The sequence below is a fragment of the Podarcis gaigeae genome (genome assembly GCF_964106915.1).
Source record: "Podarcis gaigeae genome assembly, chromosome: 2".
In the NCBI taxonomy this organism is placed as follows: domain Eukaryota; kingdom Metazoa; phylum Chordata; class Lepidosauria; order Squamata; family Lacertidae; genus Podarcis; species Podarcis gaigeae.
Window position 1 is genome coordinate 54,493,877 of NC_139679.1, and position 27,223 is coordinate 54,521,099.

Genomic DNA, 27,223 nt, shown 5'->3' on the forward strand with positions numbered 1-27,223 from the left:
GACCATTCCCAAGGGCAGAGCAAGTCACTGAAAAACAAGCACAATCTTAGCGGTCTAAATATAGATAGAGATGCTGCTAAAACAATGGCTGAGGGGGAAACCAAGAACAAAATTGAACTATAGGTAAGAGGCTCTTTGCACGCCTGAGTGGAACCACACAACTCTCCTGCCATGGTTGGAGAAACACACAGAGAAATTGCAGAGAGGAAACAGTCAGAAGGGCATGGATTTCAAGGGCACGTAGAGAAAAGACAAGTCCAAATAGAATTCTGACGCTGTCCCAAATGCATCAAAAATTGAAAAGCCTCTGAAGCAGTTCTTTTCAACTGTCTTCCTTGAGCCCAGTCCTATGACTGTAATATCTGTCCATTCTCCAAAAATTATAGCATTTAGACACATATTAACATCAATGGAAGTGCGAGTTCCTCCTCTTGAATTGTTTCTTAATGTAAAGTTATCAGAACATTGCCCGTTCCTCGCCTTCTCAGAGTGCCTCAGTCTACCACAGAGTGGACTATTCTGGGAAACAGCAGAGAACAGCTCACACAATATCCACACCTTGTGGAGGCAAAGCAGGGAATTTACTCTGTATTTTAATGGTATGAGAGCAGCATGACAAGGAAGATGCTCTTGAGGAACCTCTTCAGAAGCACCTAGACCATGGATGTTGCTGGGCTCCAACTGCCATCATCCCTGGCCATTGGCCATGATGTCTATGGTGGATATGAGTTTGAATTCAACAACCTTTGAAGGACTCCAGGTTCCCCACCCCTGGCATAAATGGTTTTCATGTGAAAAATGCTTCCATGACCCAGTGATCTCATGCATACTGGAACGAAACCACATTGAACCTACATAGGGTGGGAGTGTTTAAAAAGGAAACTTGCCTTCAAACAGCCTGCATAAAACTTTTGCACATTCCTGTGGGGGAAAAAGAGCAAGCAAGGAGGAAATGCTCTGCAGCTCAGCATCCCAAATGCACCTATAGTACTCTCCAAACACATTTCCCGTTATCTCTGATTGCACAGCTATGTTGCACTGCAGTGCGTCTGAAACACTGAGCCACAGCAGGTTCTCCTTCAAAAGCATCCAAAATTAAAACCTTATTCTACGGAGGAAAACATGATTGTTGTTCATGATAAATTTATCAGCCTGGTTCAGACATAGTGCTAAGCCAGAGAAAATTAGTTATGTATGGACAGCATATCAATGCTGTCAATAAATAAATAAATTTATGACTCCACGCCACAGTGAGCTTTGTGTTCACCGAGTCCCTGTTCCCCTTCCCTAGAAAGACAGGAAGGTGGCACAATGGGCCAGATTATTTGTCCATCTAGTTAGCACTGCCTACTCTGACTGGCTGCAGCTCTCTAAAACCTCAAATACAGGCCTTTCCCATCACCTGCTACATAATCCATTTAGTTGGGGTTATGAGGAATGGAATCCCAGACCTTTAGAATGCAAAGCATATATTCAACCGCTGAGCTTTGGCCCCTGCTTGAATCCATCACACACAAGGTAAAACTGGAATAAAAAGGTTCCACTTTTGGTTTTGAATAAATCATAGTTTCTCACTCAGAGAAAGTGTGATTGGTTCCTACTATCAATAACAAACCAGATCCTGAAACCCCCAATTGATCCTGGCAAGTTTGAACTAACCTTTGTGAGATAGTTTCCCCATGTTCAGACATAATGGTAAACTGTGGTTCATTCAAAACTAAAAGTGGATGTTTTCAAACTCCTCTCCTGGTACATGAAAGAAGAATGGTATAGCATGCAAGAGGAACCTCTGAACAAGGCCATCATTCTAGTTGAAAGCCGGGTCACAAGGTGCAGATGAAGAAAACCTATAGTTAACCTGGCCTGTTGTTGTCATTCATCCCTTAATTCAACAGAAGCACAGAGCTAAGGTAAGATTTGTTTATTTTTTGCCTCAGCCTGTTTTCCATCTCACAATGACATGGTGGCTTCCTAAAGCCTGCACTGCTCACCTAGGAGACAGTATTTTGCTACAGGTTTGCATGCGTGAGGATACTATTATAGTAAGAAACAATTGGCTCTTACCCTGTTCATCCAGCAAGATGTTATCTGGCTTTATGTCCCTAAAATAAAAGATGGAGAGAGGGAGAGAGAGAGAGAAGGTTCCAGTAGTAGTTAGTATTATATCGGGGGGGGGGGGGGGACTTACTGCAGCATGATCACGTTCCTCGTAAAAACTGAAGGACACCCAAATCACTCTTCACAATCTATAGAATGATCCTCAAGTCCTTCTGTTACATGCCACCCACTGATTGTAATCATACCTGCAGTTAAAACTCTGTAAAATGAACAAAATACTGTCTGGAGCCCATATGTTCCATTTAGTAATAAAGGGACAACTTCTGATCTTTCACTCAGGGCTCAATCAACTTAATTTTTCTACAAATAACTTTTTAATTGCCCATCAACAGCTGTAATGCATTGCAGAAAGTGCTTCTGGCCATGCCCTCTACTGAGCAACATTATTTCCCCCTTCTCGTTCCTTTCCCCTTATTTCTTTGTGTGAAGCCTGATGAAGAGTTCTGTGACACTTGAAAGTGATTGCACTACTTTTTAAAAATAGTCCTTATTATACTACTGACCATGTTTGGATTCTCCCCACCACCACCAACAGAACTGCTTGCAGTTGTCTCCCCCACTTTGTGGTTGAAATACCAAAGAGCCCAGTAAACATATGAGACTATTGATTTATTAGTCCTGTTAGCAGAAGCATGCACAAAGATTTCTGCTAGTGCAACAAGGCTTCTCCCATGTCTCTCAAATATAGCACTGGGGGAGTTGGAAGAACCCATAGAACGGTGTGCAGGGGGAGGAAAGAGGAGAATTTTCTGTTGAACTGAAATGCTTGTGCAGAAAGAATATTTACCTTAGCTCAACAGTGAATTCCTCCCATGGCTAATAAGATTTGCAAAGTGTTAAAATAGAATATATTGGGGTAACATTATTGAACATTATTGGTTGATTCCAATGTGCCCATGCAGTTCCCATAATAGAACAGGACTTCTCCTTCATCTCCTTACACACTCTCAAAATCTGCTCTACGGAGTCTTCCAATCTGAAGACTATAAAAAAAAAAAAGGCAACGGGAACTGGGTATTACCATCCCAAATGAAATGCATAATAATCACAACATACTCCTTCTTCCCCAACGTTACTGTCCGAACATAAGATTTGCCATTTCCCTTGAACATCCTGATTGTCTTCTGGGATAGCTAATGTAATCCCAAGTATAAACTCCAAGACACTTTATATATTATAGATTACTGTAAACACTAGAGCACCTTTTCCTTTTCAATTTTGTATTTTTTAAATATCCTTTTCCTTTCAGTGTTTTAGAAGTATGACCCAGATAGGCAGACAGAGCTCCATCAGGATATGGAACCCAATTTCACTGATTTTTCGCTTGGAACAAACACAGCAGGAAACACAACTTCTATTGGCTTTGACTTTTCAGCTGCTTTCCTTAATGCATCAGGCTCTTTTTCCCAAAAGCAAAGTACCCTTGGCAAGACATTTAGGACATGCTTAGTCCATTGAAAGCACTTTTACAACAATGAACAAAAGCTTCTATCATGTAAGGTGCAATTGCAGGAAGACTGTAATGGCAAAAAAAGTTCAGTGTTCTTTTTGAACTTATCGATTGACATACTTCCGTCTAGGCCACCTCCATGACAACATAATCTACATTCTGGATGTGACTTCTACATCTTCTTTTATATGCGAATGTTGGTACTCACCGTGATAAGTTCCTTATCTGTAGGGAGAAATATGATCCTATGTGGGTTCTCACTACCCATCTCACCACTGGCAAGAAGTAACTTTTTTTTAAAAAAAAAAAGTTTATCTAGCTTGTAAGGGATGTGGGTGGCGCTGTGGTCTAAACCACAGAGCCTAGGGCTTGCCGATCAGAAGGTCGGCAGTTCAAATCCCTGTGACGGGGGGAGCTCCTGTTGCTTGGTCCCAGCTCCTGCCCACCTAGCAGTTAAAAAGCACGTCAAATGCAACTGGATAAATAGGTACCACTCCACTGGGAAGGTAAACGGTGTTTCTGTGTGCTGCTCTGGTTTCGCTAGAAGCAGTTTAGTCATGCTGGCCACATGACCTGCAAGCTGTCTGCGGAAAAACGCCGGCTCCCTCGGCCTATAGAGCGAGATGAGCGCGCAACCCCAGAGTCATCCGCAACTGGACCTAACGGTCAGGGGTACCTTTACCTTTATCTAGCTTGTAATAGTCATGAAGATGGAAGGCGAAGGTCAAATGGCCACCCAGAGGAGCTCAGGTCCCAAGTGCTGCCAAGGCAGCGGTGCTGCTAATGAGATGGATTGTGATTCCCAATGATGCCCCACATAGGACCCCCACATACCCCCTGGTGAAGCAGATCCTGATCCCACCTGCCAATGATGCTGGGGACATAGACATACAGAAATCATTTTATTTGTATGCCACCGTTCCACAGTTCAAACCACATTCAAGGTGACTTGCAACATGAAAACCCCCCACATGACTACAACAAAAGTAGTCATAAACAGGAAGCAAAACATTAAAAAAATATATAACCACACTGAACAATTTCCACATAAATCATAACAGGATCTAAAACAAAGATACAAAAAACCAACAGTAGCTCCCTAGCCCAAGAGTCTGTTCAGCAACCTCTGCTTTTGCAGCTGGAGTCAGTCCAGGCTCTGCCCTCCCCGGCCAGGCGGGGAAAGGCCTTCCAGGACTCCCAGCCAAGATGGGTGCCTCCCTTACTGCCAGTCAGCCCTGCGATTTAATAGCTTTTGCGTTCTTTTTGTATTTCCCTTTTAATAATTTCTGTAGGTTCCCTGCCAGTGTAACAATAGATTCCCAGTACACCTGGTGTCTTGTGGGAAGCTTGTGAAATTCTGCATAAAAGCATTGAGTTTACAGCTAAAATGGTTGTAACTCCTGGAGAGGTGCCCGATCTTTCCATTTCCAAGAGCGGCACTTATGCGTCTGGCTGTGGCTCTTGGGAAGGAGGAGCCAACCCTGGAGCATGAACTCTCCTCTAAGGGTGGGTAGCTTTGCTAGATCAGGAGCGACTGAATGCTGCCGCTGCCGTGGCCAGAACAGAGCTACACAAGGGGAAGCCTTGTGCCCCTTGGCTCTGGATGGGAGGGAACACATCCTGGCCTCTGATGGGCACAGTGCCTCTGTGCATGTGCGGGAGATCCTGATGGCCCTGCACACATCCAGTGTGCCATTCCTTCCCCCTGTCGGACTTTGGGTATGGGGAAAGGAGGACCTCTCTTGAGTCCTGTGAAAGATGGAATTACCCTTTGGGATGAAGTTGGGGTCTAATCACAGTGTGACAGGAGCCTGAATGATACATGACTCCTTGCAGATGAAAAGAGTTGATGAAAGAAGCATTTGACCAAGGAGAGAGAACCCCAGAGGTTCCAGCCCTGGCCCAGGGTGCCACCCGTCTGTGGATGCATTCAAGATTACATTGCTGCCACCCCCTACTGCACCCCAAATCAGTGTATTTTAAGAGCAGTTGTCATAGCTATTTTCTATTGAAGGAAAAATCGCCCAAATTCCTAAATGGTACCTCAGCAGCAAAGTTATCCTAATTACTCACTTGCATAAGCTGCTATGTTCATAAGTTCATGTGAACAAGCCCATGTTGTGTGAGGTTAATTCCCCACCCTTTTGTTGTAGCTGTTGCATTAGCAACACCATCCAGGCCACATACAAAGTATTTGTCAGTCTTGCCATGAACTACTGATAAAAACAGTGACAGCCACTCACGCAGGATCTACGTATGAGGAACAGCTGGCTGTCTCTGTCCTACTTACAGACAGTTCCTTGCAGCAACAAGCAACAACCAGTTTGTCATTCTAGTCCACAGCAACCAAAACAAAAGTCTGCACCAGCTGAAAGAAATATGATGCAAGTCTCCAATACCTCTTTCTAATATCACTTAATTTAGAAAAGGCTGTCATTTCCACAGGAGAAACCTAACAGCAATTTAAAAGCAAAGAAAGGATGTGGAAAAGCTTTAAAAAAACAACAACCAGCCTGCACCATGTTCACTGCTATTAGGGATGGGCAAATCAGTCAATTTTAGATTCACATTTTACCAGTCTTCGACTCAGTTCTCAACATCAGTTTACAGAAAACTTTTAAGTCTTTATGAAAATACATCAGTATTTTAGTGCAAACTTTTTCAAATATTATTTTTGTGTGTGCAGTTCTGCCTTATGCACACATTTCTGTAATGCATATTTCCCCTAATACTTATGTTTTCCCCAATACAACATGTTTTTATATATAGTTAGTCTCACATAACTAAGCACTTCTCTGACTGCAAGAGTTTCCAAAACTGAGCTGGGGGGGGGGGGCGTGATTCCAGAGCCTGACATCTCTGATGCATTTGTGATTTCTTTCTTTTTTCCTGAAGAATAGCCCAGGAACTTTTCATGAATGTTTAATTGGGAGAAACAGCTGGAGGCAAAATAATTTCCCAGATGCAAGAAAGTATTGGTTTGCCACTTTGTGATGTGCTCATATTTTATATCTAAGCAAAGCTCTGATTGTCCCTGACCTCAAGCTGAGTTTGGTGGTGCAGCACGAGGTCACAGACACGATGCCAGAGAAACAGAGTGCTGTTACCACAATCTTTGAGATTTGTATATTTCGGCTTACACCATGTCTCAGCATAATTTCACCAACTGAACATTTCCTGTTCCCTGCCTCACAGCACAGACTGCTAGCATAGGTGGGGATAATGAGGCGAAGACCTGAGATAAGTCTAACTACAGTGGTACCTTGGTTTCCAACTGTTTTGGATTACAACCGTTTTGGATTACACCCACGTCAAACCTGGAAGTGTTTGTCCCTTTTTTTGGATTACAACCCATTTTTTTTTATTACAACCCAAATTTTTTTGGGAGGCCCCATTGGCGAAAGTACGCCTTGAGTTACAATCTGTTTTGATTTACAACCAGACCTCCGGAACAGATTATGGTTATAAACCAAAGTACTACTGTACAGTGGAACCTTGGGTTACGTACCGTCCTCCTTACAAACACTTCAGGTTACAAGCTCCGCTAACCCAGAAGTAGGTGTTCTGGGTAGCAAACTTTGCCCCGGGATGCAAGCAGAAGTCGTGCCCTGGCAGTGCAGCGGGAGGCCCTATTAGCGACAGTGCGCCTCAGGTTAAGAATGGTTTTGGGTTAAGAACGGACCTCCAGAACGAATTAAGTTTGTAAATGGAGGTAACACCGTAGTTCCAGACCCTTGATCATCTTGGTTCTAGCCTTAGTAAGACTGCTGTGGTCACCTATTTGTCAGGGCACATAGTGTGTAGCACCTCATTTTCTGAAAAGGATGGATCTGAACGGATGGGTGCTTATTCACAACTGCAATCCCTGTGCTAGCTGCTCCTCTGAGCAACGTGCTATCTGTTGAAAAACATTTCACTGCTTGTAAAATCCATTCCCACATGGACAGTACCTGCTCCAGCATCACAGTTAAGCATGCTTATTCCTGTTCATTAGAAAAGGAGTGAGCAGAGATTTTATCCGTCCAATGAAGGAGATTAGACCTAGTGTCACCACAGCAGTGAGGTAAAAGTGTCACTTCCATAGCTGCAAGATTCTGGACAGAGAAAAGAAAGTACTTCTTCACGCATCATACAGTTCAACTATGGAACTCACTCCCACAGGAGACAGAAATAGCGACCAGCCTAGATGGCTTTCAAATAGGATTACAGAAATTCAAGGAGGAGAGCGCTATCAAGCCACAATTGCTATGCTCTGCCGCCACAGCTGCAACAATGCTTCTGAATATCAGTTGCTGGAAACCACAGAAGGGGAGAGTAGTCCTGTACTTGAATCCTGCTGGTGGGTTTCCTACAGGCATCTGGTAGGTCATTGTGAAATCAGGTTGCTGGCCTAGACAGGTTATTAGCCTGATCCAGCAGGCTCTTCTTATGATCTTATGCTCCACAGAAATAATCAATCATACAGTCTGAGTGGGAGTTTTGTTTCTAATTGAAAAGTTAATGAAATTTAGCACAATCATAATTGCTATCATAGGAGTACGAAGCCTTTACATACAAACAAATTTCCCCAGAAATCAATTTAGGCTTGAAACAGAACCATCTCTGGGGTATAGCACAATCTCCTCAGTGGTACACAGCAAAAAAAAACCAAAATAAATGTTGCAGTTCCCAAAAGGTAAAAATCAAAGCATAGGTAAGGGAATCGCATTTGTAACCTTGGGGAAACTTTCAAAAATTTCCCAGCAGAGTTAAATGCAATTTTTAACATGTTAACAGTAAAATAATAACCCAGCAAATACAGTCTAAATTCTTTTCTGTTTCGAATGCATAGATAAACTAAGAAACTTAATCTATTCAGTTCAGTTTATTGTGTTTTACGGAATATCTACAGCTTACATAAAAAAAATGTTAAATCTTTCATTCTAATTCATTATTATTATTATTATTATTATTATTATTATTATTTTCTTGAAAGTTTCAGTTATACATTTTACACAATAAAATACCCACCAATAAAATAGTACATTTGTTTACTTCCCTTCTCCTGCTTCCATGGTTCTTTTAATTTTCCCATTATTACAGCATACTCTGTTTCAACCATCCAATTCTTAACGTTTAAAGGATGAACTTCCCCAATGGGTTGTTTAGAAACCTCTTCTCTAGCAACAGCTAGTAATAGCATGGTTTTTTAAAATATAATTTAGCTCTTGCACTGAAATATATTCCAGTTGTTATAACATATGCTTTTTGTTTATCTAGGTTTTTTTAAGGCAAAGAAATGCACTCCAAACCAAAATATCATAGCCAAGGAAACATGGGATTTCTGACAAATTTCAGTATCTAGTCAATGAAATGTAGCTTCTCTATGATGGGGGGGGGGGGGGAGAGAGACTAATATCCCAAAACTAGGGAGGGGGGAACTGGAGGCAAAGTGGCAACTGATACGCCTGCTCTATGCACTTGATTGACTTTACAAGAAATTACCTGATCTTAATGGGCTAATTACATTGCTTCCCAAGCACCTGCCATGGGAATTAGTCAAGCGCCTTGTAATCTAATACCCAGTACAGAGAGCACAGAAAACACCATGCAAACATCTTCACCGACAAAAGGGGAGGTTTGATGCTTTCTGTACCCATGTGATGGCAAGTGTTGTGGCCATGCAAGTCAGACTCTATTAGACAGGTCTAAGTTGTTTGGTGATCTTCTTGCCACTTCACCTGATGGCTGATATATTAAAAACATGGGTCTGACTCACTGCTGCTGTCTCCACAGAGCTTTGTTCCTACAAAGTAAACAGTTGTCTGCACATCTCTTGAGGGTTCTAAGTACAGATGTTGCATTCTACAGGTAAGGTTGCTGCTTTATCAATTTAATGTCACCCCGTATGGGAATAGCGTTAATTATAAGACTAGCAAAACCTTCCAGGTGGCCAAAACTGTTTCATCATGTTACATTTATCTCAGGTATATAACCTGTTTTCCACACTGTCTCAAGGTTTCGGGAAGGCTTGTAGTCTCCCACATCCTGTTAACTCTTGCATTTCAGCATTTCAGCCAGACATCTAAAGGCTACAATCTCCACTCCAAAAAGACAGCTGACTGAAACAAATGGGATTACACTGTGCACTAGAATTCATGTTTCTGGCCAAAGTAACTGCTTCAGTCACTAAATGTTCCCAACACGTTGACACACTGTTTACAGAATTGTTTGGGAGCAGGGAAGAAAAGTTTATAATATCTTAATAGCTACATCCTGAGGAGTAATTGAAACAAGTTCCTATTTATTTTTTTAATCATAAACCAGGATTCAAAGGGAACAAATAAATTATTACCCAACCCATTCGTCATCAGCAACCGTCTCAAATGAAATAAATTATTTTGATGGGGGGGAGAGAATCTGGGAAAATTCACACCACTCTTCTCTTAATAAATTAAAGACCATTGACAAACAGCAACTTAGAAATAAAGGGAAAAAATCAGAATGTTCAATATAATCACCCAGGCGTCACACAATAAACTGTAGGATATAGCACTGTGGAATTAATACAGGAAACTTTTAACGTACACCCAAATTGCATCTTGGGAATAAGGTCTATTGGGAGATGCGCTGGCAATTGTACAAAGCATTTCAGCTGTTAATATGAAAATGGAGAACAACCATAGGAGGCCAGCTACTGATGTTTTTCTACCTCTTTGAAATTATATCCTGCTGTTCCCTTTTCCAAGCTATGCAGGGGAGAGGATTCTATCTGTCTTTACAGATTCAAACAGCCATCATCCAGAGGCAGAGAAAACTGCCTTAAGATATCACGCAATAGGATGCAAGTTACAATGGAGCAGGTGTCTTTTGAATAAACATATGTACTGAGCACAAATGCTAATAGCGCAAGGCCATGTCAAAAAGGCATGAAGTATAGGGGGGAAAGTAGCCCCACACACCACAGGGGAAGAAGTCCACTGGTGCCACGGAGCAGGAGAGTGGGAGACATTCTTAAAAGAAAGTCAACACAATTTGACCTATGCTCTTTGGGGTATTCTGTGCACATGAATATCTATCACTTTTAACTGAAGATTTCTATACCAGTTTGCCTCTGTATTTGAACTATTTTTAACCGTTTTCATCTGTAGAAGTGTTTTTGATTGTTTGTAATTGGTATTATATGTGGAATTGTTTTTTAAATGAAACTATTTTTCATTGTTCTTGCAATCATTTTGCGGTTGTAACTGATCTAGCCTAATAATGTCTCCATAGCACTTAATAAACACTTTACAGTGGTACCTCGGGTTAAGAACTTAATTCGTTCTGGAGGTCCGTTCTTAACCTGAAACTGTTCTTAACCTGAGGTACCATTTTAGCTAATGGGGCCTCCCGCTGCCACCATGGCACCGCCCCACGATTTCTGTTTTCCTCCTGAAGCAAAGTTCTTAACCTGAGGTACCATTTCTGGGTCAGCGGAGTCTGTAACCTGAAGTATCTGTAACCTGAAGCATCTGTAACCCGAGGTACCACTGTATTTTACAAAGTTTAGACCTGGGCTACAGTTTCAGGTCTGTACAAGAGGAGGCCTGCTGGATCAGACCAAAGGCCTATATAGTGCAGCATTGTGTATCTCGCACTGGCCAGTCAGATGCCTCTTATGTGAAGTTCACAAGCTGGGGATGACGGCAATATCCCTCTGCTGCTATTGTTTCCCAGTGAAAGGCCTTCAGAGGCAACCTGTCTCTGATCCCGTAGACAGCATGTAGCCTTCATGACTAATACAGCTTCTCCATGCCCTTTTCAAAATTTGTCAATATTATTCTCTTTTTTAATTATTAAAAGGTACTTAGGCATCAATGACTAGTAGCCATTGATAGCATTGTTCTCCAGCTTCTCCAGCCCCTTTTTATCTTGATCCAGGCTGAAGTTCTTGAGAACCTGAAAGCTGACTTGCTTGCTATTTTATGATACTTGATTGATTATATTATTATTATTTTTTAAAAAACAAACCATTATCCTGAGTAAAAGCTCAAAGTGTTGCTGAAAGCAGCACACCTGTGTGTCTACAGTATGGAGCATAAATAATAAATACCAAGGGCAGAGATCAACCTTATCTAATCTTGGATGAATAGGACTCTTATCGCTGCAATTTATGGCAAAAAGTTCTTACAAAGAAATCCCACATACATTTTTTTGTAATTTAATTCGATGAGAATGCAGCTGTATTTTAGTTCAGGAGTTCTTTCCTTCCAACCTATACTTTAGTTGTTAAACTGATCTGTTCCTAACTAGCATTTACAGAAACAAGAAAAATGACATACTCCACTGTGCAGCATATTTGCAAATAATCTCTGAGTCTGGGAAAAACATAGGGCTTTGCTTATTGTTAACTTAAAGTGTTTCTGTATAGAGATGTCAGGTTATGATTATCATCGATTTGAAGAAATCTAAATTCTGGATATAGGGACAATGGCACAGAAAGATTGGAGCAGAGCAATATGTCAGGTTATTTTTTCATACAGCAGAGTCAATGAAGCACACGGTTTATAAAACAGTAAAGAAGTTAAATATATATCTCTAGCATCTATTTTAAGTTATCAGCTGCCAATAAAAGAAAATTATTATCTCCACAAAACAAAAAATGCCACAAATGTATTGTGTATTTGCATATGTAGAGGATCTTTTCTCAGCTGCCAAGAGGCAATTCACATGCACACAAAAACACAAGAGCCTTCCTGGATCAGGCCAATGGCTTGTTCTATTGTTCCCACAGTGGCCAAACAGATGCCTACAGGAAGTCCAAAAGCAAGACCTCAGTGCAACAGCACTCTCCCCAACGTGATTTCCAGCAAGTGGCATTCAGAGGCATCTCACCTCTGACAGTGGAAACAGAATATAGCCATTGTGGCTAGTAGCCATTATCTTCCATGAATTTGTCAAATCCTCTTCTAAACTCATTCAGGTTGATGGCCATCACTGCCTCTTGCCAGAGAGAATTCCAAAGTTTAACTATACACTGTGTGAGGAAGTATCTTTTTGTGAGGAGAAACTGGGGTCTTCAGGCAAACTAATTTCAGTCTATTTCAGTCCAATTAAGATGGGATGAACGGAAACAACGCCATGCCCCAGAACAAGGCCTTCCTCTTCTCTTCCAAGAAACAAATATTCAGCAATAAGGAACTGTAACTTCCCCCCTTAACTATTTTATAAATATGCATGCATTGAGAAGGTAGGAGGTAACTGGAAAGCACTGAAGATCATCAGCCGTGGGTAGTGTAAGTATTTGCTCTCCCCTTCTCCTTACAGAGTCGACCCTCTGCCCAGTCTGTTCCACACTCCATGTAGATACACACCCTTTGACTACTCCCCTCCTTTCCCTCTCCCCTTCTTTTAAAAGAGAAGGTTTCACCTGAGTCTTTTGTTGCCGTTATCTCAAGATGATGCCCCAACTGCCTTTGCAAAGATAATCATGTAAGAGGAGTAACATACTAGCAAAGCAACCAACAGCTTTACATCTCACTCCCAGGAACGTTATCTTGATAGACGTTGGGCTTATGTGGCATTAGTCCTGTGCTCAAAGGGTTCAGTAACTCATTATAAAAAGAGGTAACATACAACTGGCACCAACTTTTATCTCCTTGCTTTTATTATCTGATAACTTTTTCAACATTTGGTCACCCTAACCACCAACAGCCAGCTTATCAAGTGAGGCCTACATTACATCCATGGTAACTGCCTCCTCAGGAGAGTATGAAATTCATATCTTTAAAATGGTCAGGGATGTGGGGCTCACCCAGAAGCCTTGTTCATCAATGTGTGCTTTAAGACCAGCAAATTATGTTACTAGCAATCCTCCTGCTAAGAAGAGTAATGTAAAAACAAGCTGGATTAGGATCTTCCTAGCTACATCATCATGGTGTCCATTATTATTAATTGATTTATATAACACCATCCATCCTTGGGTGTTTGCCCAATACAGTTTCCAGGCTTTTTCAAAGCCAGTACAAAACAGCCTTATTCCCTCCGTGTCTCCCAGTGTAATTCATCCTCATTCATTATTTGGTGGCTGTGTGAACAGGTGCAGAGCAGAAAAAGTGAACCTTATACCTTCATTACCACACTGTTTTGTCTTGAAGTCTCCTTTGGTTACGCAAGCATGAAATGGGCATTTGAATTTGTCCAAGTGCAGACGTTTAAACATATTACAAAGGAAGTTGAAGTAAACCATAAATGGCAAATATCCTAAAAAACAAAAGAGCTATAGGAGGACAACTCCAATCCTGTCCAGAGGTATGGAAGAAGTTTGATAATGAAGCATGAAAAAGGAGTAGTTAGAAATCTTGGATAGCATCGCTATTCTTCCCAGTCAAGTATGATGCCCATTGAATAAATATTATTTAGGTTTGAAAGGCAACACCTGAAAGTTTCTTACCAAATGCATATAAGCTTTCAAATTCTCTGCCTACTTGAGAAAGCAAGGCTAAACACTCTCACCAAATGGATCATTCATACAACTCTTACAATGTCATTCCAAAGAATTGCATCTATCCAGGAAGACAGCCTCATCTTGCATGATCATCTACTCCTAAGTACACAGATAACACCTCTGGTTGCATTTTTAAAGGTGTGTTTGCATCAGCTGGGAATTACTCCAATCTGATGTAGCTGAGAGTCATTTGATCTGTGGGCTTTGAAGCTTCTGCTTCAAAGAGAGATGTTAGAAGTGTGGGCTTGAACATATTTATATTAAAATTTAGATTTCAATGTAAGTCAGGTTATTTATTAATAAGGAGACACCTAGTATTACTGATTTATTTTAAAAAACCAAACAAATAAATATAATCCAATTCACATTTCTGAAATACAATTTATGTATTTTTAATTTTAAAAAACCAGTTTTATGGGTCAAACATTTGCAACCCATTTTTCTCATGTGATTACAGCATGCATTACATTTGTTTCTAGAGCCTGAAGTTTTGGTTGAGTAATTTCATAGACAGTTAATAATACATATACTTAGTACACCAATATTTCTATTCTTCAAATTTTATCACTTGTATAACTTCTTAAACTGCAATCTCCCTGCATTTTTTTTTATTTCCCAAGGTCTACAACATTATGGCATACACTCTGCATAAAAACAGATGAAGTGGAAACCAATAATGTTTTGATGGTATGCAATTATCCACTTACGAGCTGAATCCTATTGTATTTACTCAAGACAGAATTCTGTTAGATGCATCCCCCTCTCTGGACTTCAAACCTTTAAAGAGTTTCTATTGAACTTGTCCTTGGGATAACACACTGCAACCTTGTATATATTAATGACTCTCAAAGGAACGCACTATCAATACTGGTCACAAACCAGATAACCATGCAACTAGCTATGCCCAATCAGCAAACTTTTTGGGTATCATTCTTGAGTAGTTAAACTTCTCCCCTCAGTTACATAATGAATTGATAATAGATGCAGGTCACAGCATGAAAAGGCTGCTTCCTCTTTCATGGGCAGGGGGGGAGTCAAAGTTCTTTATGAGTGCATGGATTGGTTAGTAGATAGTGATGGCTGTCACCAGCTCATAAGAAATGCTCATTCAAAATTCACAACACTCAAAATAAAGTATGCTATCAAAATTAGTTTTTTAAAACTATTGTTATGGATTAAAACAATCTGTGGGCAAATGTCCGATCCCAACTAACCTTCTATGGGTTTGGTATGGATGATTCATCTGAACCAAATACAATCAAACCTCGGTTGTCAAACGTAATCCGTTCCGGAAGACCGTTTGGCTTCCGAAACGTTCGAGAACTGAGGCGCAGCTTCTGATTGGTTGCAAGAGCTTCTTGCACTCAAGCGGAAGCTGCATCGGACGTTCGGGTTCCAAAAAATGTTCAAAAATCGGAGCATTTACTTCCAGTTTTTAGATGTTTGGAAGCTGAAACGTACAATAACAGAGGTGTTCAGGAACCAAGGTTTGACTGTAGCAGCTATATGGCCGAGTTAGTGGACTGAAAGAAATGTGTGTGGATGTTTTGTATATAACATGTTATACTATATATGTGTTATATTACGGTTTATACATATATCTATACATATCTCAATCAGTGCATCAGAAGCCTTTTGTAGAACTTTTCTAAAACAAGTGCAAGCTAGATATTTATGTTATTATTCCTTCCAACATCTATTGAAGCACTCATAAATATTAAATTAAATTATTTATTTAGGGCATTCCCCAAACACCTTGAGGAATCCCCTTACTTCTACAGGAGGAACAAAGACATTATTTGTTTTGTTGATTATTTCAGGGTGGAATATACCGTAATACTAATACTCATTGGTAACTGAAATAACCACATGTGCTTTCATCCCAATATTCCAAGTGTTTGTCGACCCACGAAGGTAAGCATACAGAAAGTGCTGTCATTCATTGACACTACAGACAGTGCTTTTTTCAGGGGGTACTCAAGGATATGCAGTACCACCACCTTTTTTGGGGTTAAAAAGTGTGGCATTTATGCAATAACTTCATGGTGAGTACCAGCACCTATTTTTCTAGGAAAAAAGCACTGACTACAGATACCTGGCAGGATTAATGGTGTCTCATGATGGTATGACTGGTAACAGTATCAATGTATCTCTATAGTGTGTAGCTCACCTGTGGATGATGTTCCTGCTCTGGAGATAGTCCAGTGCCAATGCTAGTTCACAGATGAACAGCTTCACGGTGCTCTCTTGGAAGCGGACATTTTGCTGCAGGTGGTAACGCAAGTCTCCTCCAAGAAGCAGATCAACCACCATAAACATGTCTTCCTCATCCTGGAATGAATACCTGGAACAAGATGCCAGAACACAAAGGACATATAGTTTGATTAGTGCAGTAGAATTAGAAGCCTGTATGATGAGATCTATGACTGTGCCTGGAGTCAGACTTCCTCTTTGTGCAAAACACAGCAAACCCTAAGTCAAGAACTGGGGTTAGTAGTGTCGTGCTTGCACAGCAAAATATCTTAAGGTTTAAGCTATTCTGGGTATGTTGGACTATTAATAGGACATGTGGCCAAAGTTTCATTTCCATAATTCTTCTAGACATGGATCCCCCCTCCCTTTTCTTGTGTGTGTGTGTGTGTGTGTGTGTGTGTGTGTGTGTGTGTGTCTGTGGGGAGGAGTCCAACCATAAGGCTTATTCAAGGACACATGAAATACAAACAAAAGTATGAAAATGAAAACAGCAACTGTGTTGGACAAGAAGTGGGAAACAAGGAAAGTAGCAGAGAGACGCACAACTGGTAGCAAACAAAAAGAGAAGGCACTCCCAAGCCCTTTATTCAATGCCTTCTAGCTAGAACTCTAACCTCTAGTTACAAGGGCTCAAGGCTGTCTAGAAACACCACTCTAGTTCTGAATTCCTCCTTCCCTTAACCCCTAATGTGTGGAGGCTCCCTGGGGTTACAAAGGAAATGCACTTGACACCTGCTCAAGGGGACCTCCATCTATTCCTAGCCAATGCATTCAAAAGTTATGTCCTGGCACTGCAAATAAATGGCAGGGCTGAGCCCCGGCACAAATTAAGCCTCCACCCCCAACATTTTCATATTGCCTTCGAAATTTCCCCCACAAGACCTTTCTGCTTGGCTTCGTTTAAATAACAGCGAGTTAAATGTGGGCTCAAGAAATCAATACGTTTTAGACTTGGAGCAGTCAATGCTCTTGAATACAGAGAGGAAAATTAGCTGCTTTTGTGCCAAAAGATTCCCTGAGGTGCCAGCATAATTAAATACAAGGTAAAATCACATCATCTCTAAGTCAATGGACAAAGAAAGATGCATGAATATCAGCAAGCAGCACAGAAGACACAACCATGCATGTCTTTGACAGTCTAGATGATGCAGGAACACTAAAGACAACCCCTTAGCAAAAAGCAAGAGTGCCCAGACCCACCTAAAGATCTTGTTCCCATACTGCTCTTTTGGGGCAGACCCATAGCTGAGTGCTAGGGGTTATAGTGTGCATACAGAAGATCACAGGTTCAATATCCAGATAGGGCTGGGAAAAGACTCCTCTGAAATCCTGGAGGACTGTTGCCAGTCAGTGTACATAAGACTGAACTAGATGGACCAGCAGCTATCTTGTATGAGGCAGCTTCTTTTAGACTGAGCAAGAATAACCCATAGAAACTTAGGAAATTACATTTCTATAATTTGAAAATGCATTTGAAAATAGCTATGAAGATTTTCTTCATAAATGTTTTGTCATCACCCCTTGCCATTGTGATTTGGGGACAGATCCTAAAGAAATTTCCTTACTACCAGGTACTGTATGCTGAACTGCAATGTGTGGACACAGCTATTTGATTAGGTTTCTTTTTAATGTGAAATCTATGGCAATCATTCAAGCAGCTATATTAACACATATCTGTATACAAGGAGTGTTGCTGTTTTACAGCTCTCCAAGTTTCAGTCAAATGAGATTTCCAGAGTGACTTAAAAATCCTAGTCAACAGAGAGGGATGAAATAAATCAATCTATTGAGCCGTTACTTGGTTGTAATGTTCTCTACAGATTTCTCCATCATGCTAGAGGTGCAGGTGGACTGTGTTTAAAACAGAAAGATAGAAAGAAAGAAAGAGAGCAAACAGCTCTAAAATAATTCTTTTTCCTATATGCAGGACTGAAAGGCAGCTGGGGATCAGCAAATTGGCATTAGAAATACAGTCAGTTCACCAGTGCATAATCACAGTGAATAGCTTCTCCCCAGGTTGCCCTTTTGATTCCACCAGGATCACACAAAGAAAGAACCAGCCTTCAGAATTTCTCACGGAATGACAGGTTTATATAGCTTTAATGTTGAAGATTGGGTGGACTGCTTCAACAGTTCTCATCTCCAGAAGCTGGCCAAGATGAGGGAATTTCAGTCCATGTTGCTGTTGTACATATCTGCAGGGCTGACAGAACTGTACAGCCTGCATGTGGATGACCTTCCATAGTGAGTATGATGGTAGGAGTATGATGACTCCTCTTTGCATTTCTTTGTGTATTCCTGGGTGGTTGTAGGCATAAGTTACCCTGAAATGATTTGTATCCCTAAATACAGGATATAAAGAACAATGGTAAAGACAGCAACACCAGATACAGTGTCAATTATTATTATGTCAAGCCAGAAGACCAGGAATCTGCCATCTGGGAAGGAGAAGAAGGAGGAGGAAAAAGAGGAGAGAAAAAAATTATCTGTTATATTATACTCTATTTTTATTGTATCCATTCTATTGCAACTTTTTGTATCATTGCTGCTTGTTGTATCATTAATGTTTGTTGTCATAATCTTTTGTAAACCACTTTGTGTGACTCTTCTCCAAAGAGCTATATTTATTGAATGAATGAATGAATGAATGAATGAATGAATGAATATTAAATACAATACAGTGCCAAGCTAGGTGAAAACTACCAGCTGGTATTGCCCTTAGTTCAAGAAGCTCAGTCAATCAGGCGGGTCATACATTCTCTCATATGTAACATGGAAACTGGTCCAAGACGATGCTGAAAACCAGAGTTTGGCTGGAGTTAAAATAGCTGAGAGATGAAATGTAAGAGTTTCCCCAAGTGAAATTACACCAATAATCTTAAAGCCCACAATCATGGATCTACAAGTACAACTTAGGTTCAAAGACAAAAACTCAATTTTGCCTTTATTTTGCAAGATGTAGCTTGTTAGAGAAACCCCCTGTGATAAAATATTTGCTGACTGTTGCAGTTAACCTTCAGCCACTAGTTTCTATATTTGTTAAAACGAAGTTTTCACTTAGGAAACCTATCCTGAGAAAACCTACAATTATTATTCTGAACACACTCCTGCCAAGGAGTAGAACACACAGGGAATAATATAACAACGGGGCCCCTGCAGGTCTCAGTGCAAGTGGACTTATAACAAATCATCAATGCAATCATTTTTGATGGTGCTTGTTAAAGGGGCAGCCACACCCTTAGCAGCTTACATCTCCCAGTTAATGTATTCCTCTTTCAAAACTGATGGTAATATTCAACATAAGACTAAGCAGATCACTTTCTCCTTGCACAACAGAACTATCTCTCCCTCTCTTCCCTGCTGGAGCAATTTGGTGCTCATGAAAAGGCTCTCTGCACATGTGCTGCTGAATCATTTTTTCTCAGCCAGTCTGCCAATGCAGACAGTGTGGGCACTACCACGCAGCAGTATGAAACAACCTGCTTCAGCCGTTGTCTGTGTGTGTGAGTCTGGGAAGGAAGGAATCAGTGCCTGTATGGTGTATCAAGACTTTTTCAAGTGTTTACCCTTGTAGCCAGAGGGCAACATTGTCTTGGAAAAGCACTGAATGCAGATAAAAGGATCCCAGCTAATGAATGATATAGGAAACTGGAGCCTGAGCAGAACATTTTTGACAGAGTACAAACTTCTCACATGATTCTAACACCTCAGAAATGTACCCTGCTTGTTTGAAAGCACACCCTTCCCAAAGCACCGTCCTTGTGAAAAGCTTGCTCATTAGACAAGAAATGTGTACCAGGACCCTGCACCATTGGACTGAACCATTTCCTGAAAATGTGAAGTGAGATATTCATTCATTTGCATCAATACTTCCTGTGAAGACAGCACATCTCCCAATCTTTTACCACTGTCTTCCCATTCTTATTCCACAGGAGTACTAGCAACAACTGCCGCAAATTGACCCACATTCAGGGCATGTAACATAGACCCAGCTGGAGGATACACAATTAGACTACGTTCTACTGTCAGAACAACGGAAGAATCAACTTAAGCTAAGTTTTAACAATGTACCCTCTGGCCTGAGAGTCTCCACTGACCCTAAGCTACTGGAAATCCCTATATAAACCTAAATAACTCTGCCAACAGACTTAAGACTACACAGGCTGCAAGCTGGGCTTTTCTCCAAGAACTGTTGTGTTTGAGAAGGAATTAAAAACTTAGGGTGATATATGCAGATGCACTCAAAATCACTATTAACCTCCTTGCATTTGAGGCTGTTTGGTAAGGGAAAATTAATCTCCCAGATTTTTTTTTCTTTTTTCTCTTCAGTACTGACTGCCAAAGGCATATTATTAATAGTCTAGACCAATGGCTCAGAGAGGCAGAGAAATTATTTATTTCCCTAGTTTAAGGAGCACCATAAGATGCCTTCATTTATCATGCAGTCTGCTTCTCAAGCATCCGTCACTAAACACTCAAGCAACACTTGTAGACAGCAACTCTCCTGTGATAAGCTATTACTTTCACTTCCTCCTTGCCTTGATGGGTTAAGCTGGTAAAAAAGAAGCTAGGGAAACTAACAAGCAGATAGATAGGTAAGTAAGCAAAGATAAGCAAAACCTTTCATGTGTAGAAAAGACCAATTATTAGAGTACAAAATTAGATGCAGCACTAAAATAATCTAACATATACCAAATCACTATTTGATGAGGAGAGGCAGAGTTTCTTGTGCAGCAGGAACACAGGCAGCAGAGGAGTTTAAACAGCCCCCATCCCCACCTAATAGGGCATCTTTTGTTTGATCCAGACAGGGAAACAGTTCTGCTTTGTAGTGGTATACATTTATTTGGAATTCCCTGATATTACTTTCCAGTTTTGCTTTGGGTTATTTGTTCCCCGTGGCAAGGAAGGGCCAAATTAGACAAGACACCATTCACATTAGTTGTTGTATGGTGACTTTTTAAAAATGTGAATAGCAGACGGGGGAGCATACTCCTCACTCCCAACTTTATTTTTTTAAAATGTTGAGGCACATTTTTGCTTATTTGTTTTGTGAGAAACAAGCCTGCTCCTGCTTTCAGTGTTGTTGATTTTTAGCCAATGAATGAAGTCATAGGCAATGACTGGCATTTAGCAAAGCAAATCTAGTCAATCAAGCAAAGAGTAGGTTAGAGTGAATGACCCACTGTCTACAGAAGGAACTTCATGGTGGATTTTTAAATATCTTGTGCTGGTCTTCCCTGGTGGAAGATTTTAACAATCTGTGAGGGATTATTTAGCTGGGATTTCTGCATTGCAGCGGGTTGGACTAGATGACCCTTGGGGTCCCTTTCAACTCTAAATTCTTTAATAATTTTTATTACTGACTTTTATATGTATTTGGTCAAAACAGAAGAGCAGGGTATAATTAAAAAAAAATACTTCTTCCTTTGTCAGCTAATACTTTGGTACCTCTGGTGAAAAGACACTGAGATCTGTTTTATTACCATTACCCTACAACAGGGTGATTTTGCTGGAGGTTATTTACCAATGCTCTACCAGTAAAACCACCTGAAAACAAAATAAAAAAATAAAAAAATAATCTATTTCCCCATTACTTGAAATATTACTGTGGCTCTTAACCGAGTTTAGTGTCTATTGATAGCAGAACCTTATTCCATCCTTCCTGTTTCAGGGCCACTGAAAGGGGAGAAACACACTAAATCAAAGAAAAAAGGAAGGATCAACATGCCTTATAAGTGTGCTGATATCATTGTTGATGGCACGCAAGCTACTGAAAATGAACTGTGCCCCCATCAAGGGTCCTCAGAGAAAGAACTGTTACAGACATTTCCCCAAGATATCGATCTGGTTTCATAGTCTGCCCTGTAGCAGGGTGACTTGACCTTATTCAGGTGGCACCATGTGGGGACAGGGAGGAAACAGATAAAGGCAGGAATTGGTATCTGAAAGGTGCAGCGATGTCCCCAGTAGTAGGCAGTGTGGCTAGATGCCAAAGAAGGCAGGGTTCCTGAACCTTTACAGAGTTATGCAGAAGACAGATTTTCAGCAATTATTAAAGCTGCAGGAGCCCTGTTCCCTTTTGAAAACTGACTGTGCTAATGGAATGAACAGGTGGAATTTGAGTTCTGGGAATATGCCTTGGGCCATGCCAATAAAAGTGGAACACTTCACCCAAGTTGTAGTGTAGTGGGCCAAATCTGCTTCAGTAGAGGAGAGCCTTTGTGCTGCAGTGGTTGGAATGTTGGACTAGGACCCGCAAAACCGGGATTCAAAGCCTTTGCAATGAGGAGTCACCAATCATTTGGTGTCCATGGGCACATCTTTTGGGCCTCATGCACAGCACGACCTAATCTTTGTCGGATTCCAGCTCTCATTAGCTGCATCACATAGCACAGAAAGCACAAAGAAATGGGGGAAATGGACAGCAGAAAGCAAAGCAGAAGGTTTATTAGGAATCTATTGTCAACTAGTGCTAGCCTGAACGATAGCTTGTTACATTCTCTAAAATTATCACATGAAAATAATGACAAAGGTTTTGGGCAGGTGAGAAGATCCTAGCCAAAGGGCCACATCAACCCCTTCTCCAGACTTGTATAAATCACATGGAATTCCTTGAGACTATAATTTCAGGCTGCAGATGGGAGACTATAAACTGGAATATTCTCCAAGAAACCAATGGAAGCAGTTTAGGCAGGGGGCTCTATCCAAGCCTTCTCCCCAAAGGCACAAATTTTCCAGGTACAGGTAGTTGTTTTCAAAAGTGACGTTCCTTTGCACTACCAAAGTATATTTCCTATTCAAAACAGTCATGGTCCTAGATCTGACACATGTGCAGTTGGGTCAAAATGCTACATTTATTTATTTTACTGTGAAAGAAAGAAAGGGCAAACAGCATGGGACTTCGATGCCTCAAGCCAGGAAGAACGCAGCCCATTATAAAAGGAGCTGAACAGGGGGCTCTATTATCCAGGCCCTGCCTAAGACATGAGTTTAAACCACAGGCAGTCCAGGGGCCTGTTGTTTCTCTCAAAGGCCACTCAAAGAAAACTAGGTTATACAAAGAAAAGAAAAAAGCACCAGCTAGGCAACAAGTACTGTATTTTGGAAACCAAGAATGGTAAATAAGGTTAAATTGAAACAAACAGAACCAGGTTTCCAGAAAAATGAAGGCAACCTCCTCCCAGGAAAATAATGGGAAATATGGTGCTCAGCTTACCACAAATTCACAAGAAAAGGGTGTTCCAATCCCTGCATGATCTGTAGCTCCTTGAAGACATTTCTCACTTCATTCCGTTCCACACACTTTTGCTTGTTCATATATTTCATGGCGTACATTTTCTTGGTGTCATTCTTCTGGACTATGCAAACCTAGCAAGGACAAACCAAGGCGGAAACATGGTGCAAACTGTAGCATTGCGTTGTGCTGAAGACATTCATGTATCCTACCCTTACTTAGCAATATACCTTATCCTACCTCAACAATGTACATTGCTAAATTGCCGCCTCATTGTTCTAGATCCTGCTCTTCCCCACCATATACAAACGCACAGGCATGTTGCTGAGAAGAGTCACCAACTAACTAGACATGTCACCACTGTAAATGAGTGGGACTAAGGTGAAACTGTGTCCAATGCTTGGTCTGATGAACTATGTTTTCCCAAACTGATTTGCCTCACATTCTCATAGGCCTCATCCACCTCTCACCGTTCTTTAGGCTTCTTCGTCACATTATACCTATTCTTGATGGGCAAAGTGGCCCTGATAGCTTCCAGATACAGATCTTGACATAAAAATGAGAACTAACAAGAACACAACAGCCTTAAAATAACATTAAAATCCCACACAAAAGGCATCTTAAGCACACATTCTGATCTCCTTTGGCAAAAATGTAGAGGCTGTACAGAACCAGGCTCAAAGAACTAGGCTTGCACACCTCAAAATGCATCGTGACAAGAGAAGGGAGAAATGAGGCACAATGCCAGTGTGTCCTGAGTTGCTCTGGTGGAAAGTCTCCCTTTACCGGATGTTTACATATAAATTCAGCAGCTCTGGTTTTATCAATAAGAACAGTTTAATATCCTGTAATATAATTTGAAGATTCTGAGCATATGAGGGACAAGGCTCTAATTCTTCCTGACGGTCTGAAAGATAAGGCTCAGCTTGTAGACATTGACAATGCAATATTATCTAAAACCTGCTTACTTGCTGTCCACCTTGTTATTTTAAGAAGAATCTGTGGATAGCTATGGTCCCTACCACATGGAGCAATAGTTTTGTTTGCAAAAAAACACAAAAAACATACCTTTCCAAAGCTGCCTTTTCCAATGGCTCTCAAAATTTCAAAATGGTCGAAGGTGACTGTAAAGAAGAATAAAGGTTTTAAAAATGAAAGCCTCAGCTATTCAATATTTGAAATAACCAATTTCAGAATTATAATACAGCGGGGATAACCATTTGTTCCTTAGTAAGCGGGACTAAACATTATATACTTCACTATTGCTTGAAATAATATTGTTGTTCTACATTTTTCAGAACTGATAAGATTCTATCTAATAGAATAAGTACTCACTTTTTAAATGGAATCCTGTTTTATTACTATTTAAGGTAAGGGTATACAGAATGTAAAGAGCCATTTTTTCCCACATATTTAGCTCTCTTTCCAAATACCCCTCTTCCCACATGTAGGAACACCAAATAACAGTTATCTTTTTGGATAAAATTCTGCTGCATTGGGATACTATAAACTTTCAAGTTACAAATGAATCTTATTTAGATAAAATGGTAGAGGAAACATTTCCTGCAATATAAATTGCAGGAACAAACCCCAGTCGAATCTGTAGATCATTTGATTAAAAATTAGATTTTATTTTTTTTAAGGCTGAATAAATCTGGCAAGGCAGCCCAAGGTAAGCATCTGTGCAAGCAAGATAATTCCAGGATTACATTTACATGCAAAATTGTGCTTCACCCTAGAATTTTAGTTTTTAGTTGTTGTTTTAAATCAACATATAACAAATTAATGTAATAGCTTCAAAATCTGAACTTTTGCACCAGTACTTTTGTCTCCTGCTCTGGTGCTGTGCTCCCACAGTGCCACTGTAACATGGTTTACCATTATGTCCTTGTGCCATTACATGGCTTTTTCTGCCCTATCCCAAATAATTTTAAGCAGCCATCAGATACCAACCCACCGTTCTTGAAACCTCATAAGTGGTTCTAGCAAGGCAGTACAGCTGCAGTTCCTAAATCACTATCTTTGAATTCTGCTCATACTAGCTCAAGTCCTCAGATGGAGATCAGGCAACACTAAAGCCACAGAACTATTAGTCAAGAAATGATAATAATGAGAGCAGTCCAGTTGTCATACCGGGCCGGGCACAAACGTAATAGCACTTAAACCTCATTAGGGGGCTGATTGGAAGCACCAATTCAAGGCTGTGGATTACTAACAGCGATGGCTTTAATGATTGTGACCCCAGAACTGTCAGGTAATGCCAAAGTGACAGAGCCTGAAATTACAACATTTGCCTCATCCATCTGTACATTTCCAACCAATTAAGAAGCGGAAGGAAATAGACCATGTGTATGACCTGCTTTTGCCTGAAACTCCCTCCTGCAACAAGGCACAATACGGTTCAGAAAAGATGTCTGTAAAGTGTGATGGTGAACAGAGGATACAGTGAACAAGACAGCTTATTCTAGCTAGTCAGCCAGTACAAAGTATTCTAAACCATCTATGAACTGAAGGGGGGGGGGGTATTTGTGAGGGAACCTGACAATGTATGTAGCTTTTGAGAACCAGGTTTGGAGTCATGAGAGAGAGCTAGGCTAAAGACCCAGATGGCATGTGATTGCCTCTGTGTCCCTCTGTCTCTCTCTCAGCCATCCTACTTAATAGAACTGAAATGTCAAGCCTCCATTTTGATTCCTTATGACCTGTAGGGAGCCCACTGTTGTGATTTTGAATAGCAACCAGGAATCCTGACATGGAGGAGGAAGAACCAGGTGGATCAGGAACATCAGTGGATATTCTGTTCAAGTCACAAGTTCTGACACCAATATCCAGCCTGTCAGCCAGAAGCCCCTTGAACAGAGTCTCTAAAAACGAAGCCATTCCTCCCTCCCACAATATAGCACCCTTTGAACAAGATTCCCTGTGATACTGGCTTTCTTAACACCAAGGACCTCACAGTCACTGGTGGTGGCTCCCTAGCGCAGGTAACACACAAGTTAGGAGCTGACTGAGAGGTGAAGGAGTGCTAGACTCCAACCAGAGGAACACAGCCTTTAAGAATTCCTGGGAACAGGCTTTTACATATTTATGAACCACCTGAGTATTTCTTATCCAAATGGCAGATGGTATATACATTATTTTAATCATAATCATCATCTGGACAGGCTTAGATGACCTCCAGGCTTTGTTCTAGCAAGTTGTCTGCTATGAGCTATCCAAGGTCCTGCAATTTCAACATCACTCTGCCTGTTACCTACCCGACAAGCCATTCTCAAGCATTCATTGTACTACCTGGGCTCCAGCTTCATCAGGATAGGACATTCATATAGGAATTTCAGAATACAGCTTCTAGTTTTACTGGTCTCTCTTATGCTTGGATTAGCCATTGCCTATTGCAGCACACATTTAATAATGTCAGCCCCTCTGTTCACTAGTGAACATTGGGAGGAAATTGATTTAATTAAGTATCTCCGTATGCTTAATTCATCTCATATTGACAAAATCATCATGAACGACAGTTATGGAAAACAGACATTTTCTGAATTGCCCAGGAAGACAAGTGAAGTAACATTCTAGTCAATGCAAATCAAAAGCTTGCAGGATATGTTTTGTGATGCTGGCACGGGAGACTTTCTCCTGATCCTGCAAATGAGCAGCAAAACATTTTTCATGTGGAACAGCACAACTGAAGCTCCTC

General features: G+C 40.8%; 1 protein-coding gene across 2 annotated transcripts in view; it reads right to left on the reverse strand.

Moving 5' to 3' along the window:
• Positions 1 to 27,223, reverse strand: part of STK32A (serine/threonine kinase 32A) — a 70,280-nt gene that overhangs the window by 20,645 nt on the left and 22,412 nt on the right. For both annotated transcript variants that reach the window (XM_083728294.1, XM_083728295.1), the window contains exons 3-6: positions 24,595 to 24,650; positions 23,509 to 23,660; positions 16,207 to 16,380; positions 2,065 to 2,102 (exon numbers count right to left, since the gene is read on the reverse strand). In XM_083728294.1, the coding sequence (XP_083584420.1) occupies positions 2,065 to 2,102; positions 16,207 to 16,380; positions 23,509 to 23,660; positions 24,595 to 24,650 (420 nt within the window). The remainder of the gene's footprint in view (positions 1 to 2,064; positions 2,103 to 16,206; positions 16,381 to 23,508; positions 23,661 to 24,594; positions 24,651 to 27,223) is intronic.